At 34.9% G+C, this 13,177-nt stretch overlaps 1 protein-coding gene across 4 annotated transcripts in view; it reads left to right on the plus strand.

Annotated features, from left to right (window-relative positions):
* The window catches only part of IL7 (interleukin 7), a 68,064-nt gene that overhangs the window by 4,139 nt on the left and 50,748 nt on the right, over window positions 1–13,177 (plus strand). For all 4 annotated transcript variants that reach the window (XM_011937156.1, XM_011937157.1, XM_011937158.1 and 1 more), the window contains exon 3: window positions 3,816–3,952. In XM_011937156.1, coding sequence (XP_011792546.1) covers window positions 3,816–3,952 — 137 coding nt within the window. The remainder of the gene's footprint in view (window positions 1–3,815; window positions 3,953–13,177) is intronic.

Genomic DNA, 13,177 nt, shown 5'->3' on the forward strand with positions numbered 1-13,177 from the left:
ACATTCAGTAAAAACTGGTTTTAAAGACTGATAAATACTGGAGTTGATGGATTGTAGAAAATTATTTATGTTCACTTTTACCCCCATAATTTAAGCATCTGAGGATTGAATGTATTATTTGGCTTACATTAAAAACCAGCAAGAATTTTTAGACAGACCTCATTCTGGTTTAACCAAATTCCCTACTGAAAACAAATTCTCCAATTTCAGCCTCCTTAGGGGAAGTAAGGGCAATCCCACAAGCCCACTCTTGCCTTGCATTGTTCTTATGGTTTATCTTTTTGGTAACCTAAATAAAAGTTCAGGATGGTGGGGAGTGGGTGTGACAACAATGTCCAAAGCACTCTCAAACCAGCCAATCTTAATATGTTACTCTCTATGTGATGTAGGAGAAAGGTCTTCAATTACAGACCAAACTACTAAGCTACATCATTAATGGGCGAGCTGGGGACCTATGAGATGTGGGTCCAAGGCCCTAGGTATGTTTGCAGCATTGTCCCTGAGGCAATTTCAGATCTAAAGAGTTTCTACATTTGGATGGTCAGGTAGATTCTTAGAATAAGGTGTCTGCAAGATGAAAAAGATCATTTAGTCTAAAGTTTTCATTTTAGAAATCAGGTAAGTGATTTTAAGAGATGTTGTTCATTTACATAGTCACACAAACCATTGTCTTGGCAAGTCAAAAGTCTCAAGTGTCTATATTCCAAAACCTCTGTGCTTTTTACATTGCCACAGTCTGCCTGGGACTAATTATTCAATGAAACAATGGCAACAGAAAACACTCTTAACAGGCAAGACAAATTATGTTTCAAAATTGAGAAAGTATACGTAATACACAAAAAGACTGAATTTTCCAACAAACATCATTGGAAAGAATGGACAAAATGCTATCCAGTGAATAAATAGGTTGATTTAAATTTGGGGAGCACTTAACTACGGAAAACTGGGGTGAAGAAGACAGCTAGTACTCATAGAAAGTAAAACAACCTCACGTATTAAAACAAAAGCTGAACCTTTGAAATAATATTTATGATAATGGTAAAAGTATCGCTTTCACTCTAGCATTTAATCATTTTATTATATTCTCCTTTAAGCTCATTTCAAGTTATATGTTATATAATTTTTCCCCTGGCATCTACTCCTCCTGAAGTATATCTTTTGGACACCTGTAAGATGACAGAGAAAATAAAAGTATGATTCCATACAATCTATACAAATCGGATTACAAGGTCAGAATCTGATGAATAACTAGCAATTGATCATCCAAATGTCCATCAACAGAGGATTGGATAAAGAAAATGAGGTATGGCCAGGCATGGTGGCTTATGCTTGTAATTCTGACACTCAAGAAGGCCAAGGCAGGAAGATTGCTTGAGCCCAGGAGTTCAAGACCAGCCTGGGCAAAAGAGTAAGAGCCGTCCTCTAAAAACAAATTTTAAAAAATTAGCTGGGCATGGTGGGGCACACTTGTTGTCCTAGTTACTCAAAACGCTGAGGTAGGAGGATCGCTTGAACCCAGGAAGTTGAGACTTCGGTGAGCTATGATCATGCCACTGCACTCCAGCCTGGGCAGCAGAGAGAGACCCTGTCTCAAAAAGAGAGGAGAAAAAAAAGAAAATGTGGTACATGTATACCATGGAATAGTACTCAGCCATAAGAGTTAAATCATGTCTTTTGCATCAAAATGGATGAAACTCGAGGCCATTATCTAAGTGAAATGACTCAGAAAGCCAAATACTGCATGTTCTTACTTATAACTGGGCGCTAAACAGTGGTACAAATGGACATACAGAGTGGAATAATAGGCATTGGAGACTCGGAAAGGTGGGAGAGCAGGAGGAGGATAAGGATTACAAAATTACCCATTGGGTACAATGTTCACTATTCAAGTGATAGATACACAGACTTCACCACTGTACAGTATATTAAATATGTATTATTAAGAAATCTGCTCTGGTCCCCCTTAAATCTGAGTGTACATTTTTAATTGCCAAACTATTTTTTTAAATTAGCAATCAATCACTGAGAATCTTTAGGATGAAGGAACAGGAGTAGAAGAGAGAGGCAAAACTTCATTCAGAAGACAAATGTGATTACATGTTATCAATAGATTATGGCCATTGCTAATCAAATCCTGATAAAGCAACAAATTCAGGTTAGCATCCATACCTGGCACCTACTATGTATGTGTTACAGAAAGACTAACTTGCAGATCTTTTTGGATATTTACAAATTATATATATATACACACACACACACAAACATGCACACACACGCAGACACACACATACACACACCCATATATACATATATATGTATTAGAGATTTTATATATAAAGTTCCTGACACATGGCAGGTACTCAATTAAAGGTAACTAGCATCATCATTATTATCTGTCTCCTGAGTTAATTCATGCTTATCATGCATATAGGCACTTAGTGGCAGAGTTATGAATAGATTTGTATAAATAAAATTATTGGATTTTTGTTTCTCTTATTTTCTTGTCACATATGCAGATGAGAAGTTAGATTTTTGTTTGTTTTCATAGCTGCTACCCAGACAATGTTCTCTATTTGTAATAACATTTGTCATTTGATTTATTGGGAGGTGTTATTGATTGTTTAATATGACAGATCATGATATAATAGATGACAGTGTTACTGGAAACTTTGTGATATCCCTAACAGTCTTCAGGCTGTCACAATATTAGTTCCTTGGGTTTGAAGGAGTGTTGCTTGTACTCGTAATCAGAGAAGGCACACAAGTGAAATGTCTTGCATTCAAGTACAATTAAAGTTCATTTGGGAAATTCACAGGAAATATATCATCAACATGCCTCAGAGTTTACAAAAAGATATAAATAAAACACTATGGCAGGTTTATGAAGAAATAGGTCCCTGTATGATCAGATTTTAATGTTTGTGGGAACCACTGGCTTTCTATTTTTCTGCCTGAAATAATACCATTTATTTCAGTCCTTTTGATTAGACAATTGCTCCTAATTGGGAAGAGTTATCAAAAACAGGTAGAAATCATTGGTTTCTATCTGAGGATGTGAATTTATTTATTGAGGTTTTCTAACATGACAAGAAGCTGGACAGCACCGTGCTTGAAAGGAATCTGAGTCTCTGGGGATTCAGAGACAGAAGATAGTGAAAGGATAGGAGAGGAGTCCCAAAATACAAACATAAACTTTGTAAGACTTTTGGAATGTAAACCCTTCAGGGTTCATTATTAAAAAGAAAGAGTGCAGTTACAGTAGTTACAGTGCAATCCCTCCCACAGTGTTGCCTGCAATATCAAATAGACATACAAACTACCATCAAGTTCTACAAAAATATACAACTATGTGCAGTATACATCATAAAATACATACAGTATATATCATAATGATGCATCTACGTATGATGTATATACAGTATACATCATAAAATTTCAACAATATGTAACTCTTTGAAATGTAGTGCATCTCTTAACCTGTGGATGCCTTTTCTTATGGGGATGTTCAACATAAATTCAAATTGATTAACACCCTTGAGTGTTTTTCAGAAGCAGTTTCTGATTTCATCACCCTTGTTTTACACTTTCCTGAAGAATAATTGCAAAATAAAAAAGTGAAAGGACGCTACACTCCAAAATACTGTTCCACTTTGGTTGTTACATAAGTTCAACTTTTGGGGTTCTTCCTGTAGTATCTCCAAACCACGATGTATTTTGAAAATTATTAGAAATAAGTGGTCCAGTCCATTGAAACCCCACAATCAAATGCAATATGATATAACATTTAGCACATTCTTATTTACTGCTGAATTTAGTTTCTTTTAGGTATATCTTTGGACTTCCTCCCCTGATCCTTGTTCTGTTGCCAGTAGCATCATCTGATTGTGATATTGAAGGTAAAGATGGCAAACAATATGAGAGTGTTCTAATGGTCAGCATCGATCAATTATTGGTATGTGCTTATTTTGTTTTACTCACATTTTCATGCATTGGGAAAAGTTGAACTTTTTTTTGGTATGTAGTTTTATATCAAGTATTCATCTTTCTTGACAAGAAAGTGAAATAACTACAGAATAAAATTTAATGAGCTACTAACTGCATATTTTTATAGCTGACATAATTATGTAGCTTAAAAATAATTCTTTCGTAGACTCTAAGATTCTCACGACTATTCATTTCAGTCCTATTCACTAGTAAATTTCTTGTAAGCATAATTCAGTATCACTGCCTAAATTTTCTCACCTCTCCTTTACCATGTTAGTCCCTGTAGAAGCATTACATTAAGAGAGGGAAAATAACAGAGTAAATATTTAAAACTTATGGTGAATAGATGTGTTTTATTTGGATGTGTTTATGTAGATACATAGTTATTTATATGTGTGTATTTTATATCTATGTGTAATCAATAATTTGTTGTGAGTTAAATTGTCTTTGATGGGTAAAGCTTTTCTAATTAACATATTTTATACCTTAGAGCCAGCTTAAGTTTCTAGAAAGTTTGAACAGAAAATAGAAAATTCCCATATGCTCTCTCTCCCTCTGCACTCTTTCCCTTATCTTACATCAGTATGGTACATTTATTACAATTGATGAGCCAGCATTAATACATTATATAAGTGCATATTTAACATTAGGGTTCATTCTTTATGTTTTATAGTTTTATGGGTTTTGATAAATGTATAACATCACGTATCCGTGATTACATATCATACAAATCATATGGTAAAAATCTATCCACCAACTCATCCTTCCTTTTTTACCCCTGAACTCCTAGTAACCACTGATTTGTTTATATCTCTGTAGTTTTGCCTTCTTTAGAATGTCATGTAGTTAGAATCATGCGGTCTGTATGTGGCCTCTTTAGACTGGATTCTTTCACTTAGCAATGTGAATCAAAGCATCCCCCATACTTTTTGTGGCTTGATATTTCATTTTTTCTTATTGCTGGATAACAGTCTATTGAGTGAATATACCACAACTTGTTTATTTTTTCACTGATTGAAAAATGTGTCTCAGTTGCTTCCAATATTTGGAAATTATGAATAAAACTTCTATAAACATATACATGCAGGGTTTTTTGTGGACATAAGTTTTCAACTCAAGTAAATACCTACAAACATGGTTACCGGATCATATGGTAAGACTGTGTTTAGCTTTGTACAAAACTGCCAAACTTTCCTCCAAAGTGGCTGTACCATTTTGCATCCTTACCAGCAATGAATGAGATCCTAATGACGTCCATCTTTGCAAGTGTTTGATATTGTCAGTGTTTCAGATTTTAACCATTGTAATAGGCTTGTCATAGTATCTCAGTGTTGTTTCAATTTTCCATTCCATAATGACATACAATGTTGACCATCTTTTCAGATACTTACTGCCATTTGTATATCTGCTTTACTGAGGTGTCTGAACTCACATCTCTACTGAAATCTTAACAATATTGAGTCTTCTTAGCCATTATCATGCACTATCTCTTTTTTAATTTTTTTCATCATTTAATTTTATTATCTGGACAGAGAACAAATGAGTATTAGTTTGGCAACATTTGTAAATACTTATATATGTGTAAAACTCTGCAAAAGAAGATGTGATTGAAAATGCAGACTTTCATCAGAGCTTTGTTCTTTTCATCATATAAATCCTGCAAATATTTTATTAGACTTATACCTAAGTATTTCATATTTTAGTGCTATTGTAAATGGTGTGTTTCTAATTTCAAATTTTAGGTGTTTATTGCTGGTACATAGGAAAGCAATTGATGTTCGTATATTAACCTATGTCCTGCAACCTTACTATAATCGCTTGTTTGTTCTAGAAGTCTGTTATTGATTATTAGGAATTTTCTTTTTTTTTAAATTTTTTATTATACTTTAAGTTCCAGGGTACATGTGCATAACGTGCAGGTTTGTTACATATGTATACTTGTGCCATGTTGGTGTGCTGCACCCATCAACTCATCAGCACCCATCAACTCGTCATTTACATCAGGTATAACTCCCAATGCAATCCCTCCCCCCTCCCCCCTCCCCATGACAGGCCCCTGTGTGTGATGTTCCCCTTCCCGAGTCCAAGTGATCTCATTGCTCAGTTCCCACCTATGAGTGAGAACATGCAGTGTTTGGTTTTCTGTTCTTGCGATAGTTTGCTGAGAATGATGGTTTCCAGCTGCATCCATGTCCCTACAAAGGATGCAAACTCATCCTTTTTTATGGCTGCATAGTATTCCATAGTGTATATGTGCCACATTTTCTTAATCCAGTCTGTCACAGATGGACATTTGGGTTGATTCCAAGTCTTTGCTATTGTGAAAAGTGCCGCAATAAAAATACGTGTGCGTGTGTCTTTATAGCAGCATGCTTTATAATCCTTTGGGTATATACCCAGTAATGGGATGGCTGGGTCATATGGTACTTCTAGTTCTAGATCCTTGAGGAATCGCCATACTGTTTTCCATAATGGTTGAACTAGTTTAAAATCCCACCAACAGTGTAAAAGTGTTCCTATTTCTCCACATCCTCTCCAGCACCTGTTGTTTCCTGACTTTTTAATGATTGCCATTCTAACTGGTGTGAGATGGTATCTCATCGTGGTTTTGATTTGCATTTCTCTGATGGCGAGTGATGATGAGCATTTTTTCATGTGTCTGTTGGCTGTATGAATGTCTTCTTTTGAGAAATGTCTGTTCATATCCTTTGCCCACTTTTTGATGGGGTTGTTTGTTTTTTTCTTGTAAATTTGTTTGAGTTCTTTGTAGGTTCTGGATATTAGCCCTTTGTCTGATGAGTAGATTGCAAAAATTTTCTCCCATTCTGTGGGTTGCCTGTTCACTCTGATGGTAGTTTCTTTTGCTGTGAAGAATCTCTTTAGTTTAATTAGATCCCATTTGTCAATTTTGGCTTTTGTTGCCATTGCTTTTGGTGTTTTAGACATGAAGTCCTTGCCCATGCCTATGTCCTGAATGGTACTACCTAGGTTTTCTTCTAGGGTTTTTATGGTGTTAGGTCTATCATTTAAGTCTCTAATCCATCTTGAATTAATTTTTGTATAAGGAGTAAGGAAAGGATCCAGTTTCAGCTTTCTACTTATGGCTAGCCAATTTTCCCAGCACCATTTATTAAATAGGGAATCCTTTCCCCATTTCTTGTTTCTCTCAGGTTTGTCAAAATCAGATGGCTGTAGATGTGTGGTATTATTTCTGAGGACTCTGTACTGTTCCATTGGTCTATATCTCCGTTTTGGTACCAGTACCATGCTGTTTTGGTTACTGTAGCCTTGTAGTATAGTTTGAAGTCAGGTATCGTGACGCCTCCAGCTTTGTTCTTTTGTCTTAAGATTGTCTTGGAAATGTAGCCTCTTTTTTGGTTCCATATGAACTTTAAAGCAGTTTTTTCCAATTCTGTGAAGAAACTCATTGGTAGCTTGATGGGGATGGCATTGAATCTATAAATAACCTTGGGCAGTATGGCCATTTTCACGATATTGATTCTTCCTATCCATGAGCATGGTATGTTCTTCCATTTGTTTGTGTCCTCTTCTATTTCACTGAGCAGTGGTTTGTAGTTCTCCTTGAAGAAGTCCTTTACATCCCTTGTAAGTTGGATTCCTAGGTATTTTATTCTCTTTGAAGCAATTGTGAATGGAAGTTCATTCATAATTTGGCTTTCTGTTTGTCTGTTACTGTTGTATAAGAATGCTTGTGATTTTTGCACATTAATTTTGTATCCTGAGACTTTGCTGAAGTTTCTTATCAGCTTAAGGAGATTTTGGGCTGAGACAATGGGGTTTTCTAAATATACAATCATGTCATCTGCAAACAGGGACAATTTGACTTCTTCAGGAATTTTCTACATAGACAACCATGTCATCTGCAAGAGTTAATTTTTTCCAAGGTTTCAGAGCTGTATCAATACAATGTGATTGCATTGTAATCCAGAGGTCCCTGATTTTGCCTGATTTTGACAAGAAAAAAAAATAGGTCATAGTAAATGTTAATTTAGATTTCTTGCTAATTTGGACATTGCATTAGATGATGCTACTAAATTAATCTTTTGAGTCAAGATAATATTTCTCATTTAATTTTATTATCTGGGCAGAGAACAAACTAGTGCTAGTTCAACATTTATAGACAACTATATGTGTATAAAACTTCAAAAGAATATGCCATTAAAATTCCATAAAAGGAGAGTTTCATCCAATAGACTCATGACACATTTTTTTGGTGGGAGAATATAGAGGAGCTTATCTCATTAACATACAAAACAAGAACAAGTACGTCAGCAGCAATAATAATACTATTTTCAAAAAATAAAACATGGCTACTCTTCTTAAGGAGGTTAATTCACAAGACATGGAAAAAAACACAGCTAGTCAGTCCAACTTAGTAGTTCCATAGTAACTTTAAGAATGTTTTCTATACATAGAAGAGGATAAATTTGAGGTAAGGAGAAAGTCTCAGTGAATTATTAATATCAACATAACTGGCAGAGCAGATTTAGTTACTCATTCACTCAGTGTGGACTAGATGCTTTGCAGACATTACTGTGTTTAAGTTTTGGGGAGACCACAACAGTAATAGTTATGAAGTGCTTGTTATGTTCTTAGTGCTTTCCATGTGTTAACTAATTTAATCCTTACAACACCCCTTGAGAAAGGCACTCTTACTACCTCTGTTTCAAAACAGAAGAATCTGAGGCCCAGGGTTACCCAGTTTACAAGTGACTGAGCCGGAATCTTTGTCTATGCTCTCTACCCAACTCTCCTACCTCCCAAGAACAATCTCTGTGATAGTTTATTCGTTCAGCAAACATTTATTTAGGGCCTGATATGTACAAGTTACTATGAAAAACCCATTTATGTGGATGATGTTGGGTTTGGGTGTGAATACAATGATGGACCAAGTACAGATCCTTCTTTTAAGAAACTTACATTTTGGTGAGGGTTAAAGGTTGGTGGTGTATAATGCAAGTTACAGTTTTAAAAGTAGGAAGAGTGACTGCCTGTTTGTTAGATGTCTGCTTATCATCTAACAGACTGGTTGTAAACCAAATTCAGAAACAAAAAGATTTAAATGGTGTTCTGGAAGTAGTAAAGAAGCAATTTTGGCCTGTGTAGAAGTTTCAGCAAGTTATCCACAAGGTCTAGCTAAGATAATTGGTAAAAGTGGCTACACTAAACAACAGACTTCAATGTAGATGAAACATTCTTCTACCGGAAATAGGTGACATCTAGAACTTTCATAGCTAAAGAAGAGAAGTCAATGCCTGGCTTCAAAGCTTAAGAGGACAAACTGACTCTCTTGTTAGGGAGAAATGCAGCTGGTGACTTTAAGTTTCAGCAAAATATTACTGCTCATTGACAGTGCAAAATTGGTCACCCAAGAGTACTGATGGATATTAATGTTTTCATAACTGCTAATATAACATCTGGTTTTCAGCCTGTAAATCAAAGAGTAATTTCAACTTTCAAGTCTTATTATTTAAGATATATATTTTGTAAGGCTATGGCTGCCAGAGATAATGATTCATCTAATGGATCTGAGCAAAGAATTGAAACCTTGTGAACAGGATTCATTGTTCTGTAATAGAGGCCCTTAAAAGCATTTGTGATTCATGGGAGGAGGTCAAAATATTCACATTAATAGGAGTTTGGAAGAAGTTGATTCCAACTCTCATAGATGACTTTGAGGGGTTCAGGACTTCAATAGAGAGAGCAAATGCTGATATGGTAGAAATAGCAAGATAATTAGAATTAGAAGTGGAGCCTAAAGATGTGACTGAAATGCTGAAATCTCAGGATAAAACTGGAATGGATGAGGAGCTGCTTCTCAAGTATGAGCAAAGAAAGAGGTTTCTTAAAATAATTTTACTTTGAGTAAAGATGCTGCGAACATTGCTGAAATGACAAGAAAACATTTAGAATATTACACAAAATTGGTTAAAGCAATGGAAGGATTTGAGAGGATTGCCTCTAATTTTAAAAGAAATTCTACTGTGAATAAAATGCTTTCTAACAGTATCACATGCTACAGAAGAATCTTTTGTGAAAGAAAGAGTTAATCTATGTGGCAAACTGCATTGTTGCCTTATTTTAAAAATTACTACAGCCACCCAACCTTCAGCAACCACCACTCTCATCAGTCAGCATCCACTAATGTTGAAGCAAGACCCTCTACCAGCAAAAAAGTTTGCAATATCCTGAAGTCTCAGATGATTGTTAGCATTTTTCAGCAAAAAAGTCCTTTTAAATTAAGATATATACATTGTTATTTTAGACATAAGGCTATTGTACACATAATAGACTACAGTACAATATAAACATAACTTTTATATGCTGGGAAACCAAACAACATTGTGTAACTCACTTTATTGTGATACTTGCTTTACTGCAGTGGAGCCAAACCCACAGTATCTCTGAGGTATGCCTGCAATAAATTATGCAATCATTATCACTATCTAATTCTAGAATATTTTCATCATTGCCAAAAGAAATATTCTACCTGTTAGCAGTAACTCTTTATTCCCCATCACCAGCCTCTGGCAGCCACTATTCTGCATTCTGCTTTCTGTCTCTAGGAATTTACCTATTCTGGACATTTCATATAAGTCTTGCATATAATTCATATGGATGATATGCACCTTTTTGTATTGATCTTGTTTGCCTTAGCATAATGTTTTTAAGATTAATCCATATGATAACAGGAGTTGGTATTTCATTTCTCTTCACGGATCAATAAAATTCTGTTGTATGGATATGCCACATTTTGTTTATTCATTCATCAATTTTTGGACATTTGGGTTTCCCATTCTTTGACTATGCAAGTTTTTATGCAATTCTCTTAGAATGTTCCTAGTAGTCAAATTGTTGGGTTATATGGTCACTCTGTTAAACTTTTTGAGGAACTGCAAACTCTTTCTAAAGAGGCTGCACCATTTGCGTTTCAACCAGCAGTTTGTTAAGGCTCTGATTTCTCTACATTCTCAGCAAAACTTGTTGTCATCTAACGTTTTTATTCTAGCTATCTCTGTGGGTGTGAAATAGTATCTCATAGTGATACTGATTTTCATTTCCTTGATGACTAATGATGTCAAGCATCTTTTCATTATTGGCTGTTATTATCAGCCATTTTGCATATCTTCTTTTGGAGAATTGTTTATTCAAAATTTTCACCCACTTTTAAATTGGGTTATTTGTTTTTTCAGTTTTATATTTGTAAGAGTTCTTTATATGCTCTGTATCCTAGAACTTTATCAGATATTATAATTTTTCCTCCCATCATTTGTATTATGTTTTATTTTCTTGATAGTGTCCTTTGAAGGACATTTTTAATTTTTATGAACTTCAATTCATTTACTCTTTGTGCTCATGTTTTTGTTTTCATATCAAAGAAACTATTGCTTAATCCAAGACAACAAAGAATTACAGGTATGTTTTATCCTAAGAGCTTTATACTTTCAGTCTCACATGTTGGTCTTTGATTCATATTGAGTTAATTTATGTATATGGTGTGAGGCAGGGGTCCAACTTCATTCTTTTTCATGTGGTTATCCAATAGTTCCTGCATCTGATATTGAAAATTATATTTTCCCTCATTGAATGTCTTGATACCCTTGTTGAAAATAAACTGAACTCAAATGTATGGGTTTATTTCTGACCTTTAAATGGTAATCCATTGATATATAATCCCTATGTCAGGGCCAGACAATCTCAATTACTGTAGCTTGGTATTTAGTTTTGAAATCAGTTTTGTCTTTCACTTGTGTTTTTATTTCCTTCAAATCTTTTATTCTGATGAAATTACTGATATTTATTTTATGGATTGACTACCTTTTTATAGGGATTAGTATATTAAATAGCTTTATAATTTAAATGCAATCTAAATCTCTCTGGTGATGTCATATCTCTGAGCAATTACTAAACCATGTGACTCCATATACTAGTAAGTATGGTCAAGTGAGTGGTATGGACAGAAGCAATGACACACTGTAGAGAAGTGGTGGGGAGCTTAAGAGTATTCTCTTCCTTACAGCTCTCAAGATCCATTTTCATTCTCCCATTAGATTTTGATGATATTCTCATCATTTGGTAAGAGTATATTATAATATATTAAGTATAACTTAATTTATTAATTTAGAGACAGAGTTTCACTCCATCACCCAGGCTGGAGTGCAATGGTGTGTTCTCAGCTCATCGCAATCTCCACCTCCCAGGTTCAAGCAATTCTTGTGCTTCTGCCTACCAAGTAGCTAGGATTACAGGCATGTGCCACCACACCCAGCTAATTTTTGTAGTTTTAGTAGAGATAGGTTTTTGCCATGTTGATCAGGTTGTTCCCAAACTCCTGATCTCAAGTGATCTTCCTGCTTCAGCCTCTCAAAGTGCTGGTATTACAGGCATGAGTTACTGTGCTTGGCCTAAGTATAACTCTATAATTGTCCTATCTGTTTAAAACATCTTTCCATTCATAATTCCCTTAGTTTCTTACTTTTGATAGATAATTTTATTTTTATGTAGTGACATCTATATAATAAAATTTCAGAGGGTTCAATTTGGGCACCAAGGTAGGAGGGATCAGGGGCTGGTGTGAAATTTATACAGAAATAGTTTTCCTATAAAGCCACAAATAGGTGACACTTGGAGAAGAAATAACTTGTCTTTCCCCTTGAATAATGTTGGCATCCTCATCAAACATCACTTCACCAGAGATGTATGGGTTTATTTCTAGATTCTGCAATTCCATTTTGTTTATCTATATATCTGTCCTGGGTCAGTACCAGACTGTCTTTGTTACTCTTTCTTTGGATAAGCTTTGAAATCAGGAAATATGAATCCTTCTACTTCTTTTTTTTTTTTTTTCTTGAGATTGTTTTGGTTATTTCATGTCCCCTGGAATTCCACGTGAAAATTTCAGAATCAGCTTGTCAAATTTCTATAAAGAAGTCAACTGGGATTCTGATACGGATTTTGTTTCATGCATAAATTAATTTAGGAATATCACCTTCTTAATAATGCTTAAAAATGCTTGTGGCCCATGAACATGGAATCTTTTATCCATTTATTTGTATCTTTTATTTATTTATTTATTTTATTTTATTATTATTATACTTTAAGTTCTAGGGTACATGTGCATAACGTGCAGGTTTGTTACATATGTATACTTGTGCCATGTTGGTGTGCTGCA

Source organism: Colobus angolensis, unplaced genomic scaffold (genome assembly GCF_000951035.1).
Source record: "Colobus angolensis palliatus isolate OR3802 unplaced genomic scaffold, Cang.pa_1.0 Scaffold16, whole genome shotgun sequence".
NCBI classification, from domain to species: domain Eukaryota; kingdom Metazoa; phylum Chordata; class Mammalia; order Primates; family Cercopithecidae; genus Colobus; species Colobus angolensis.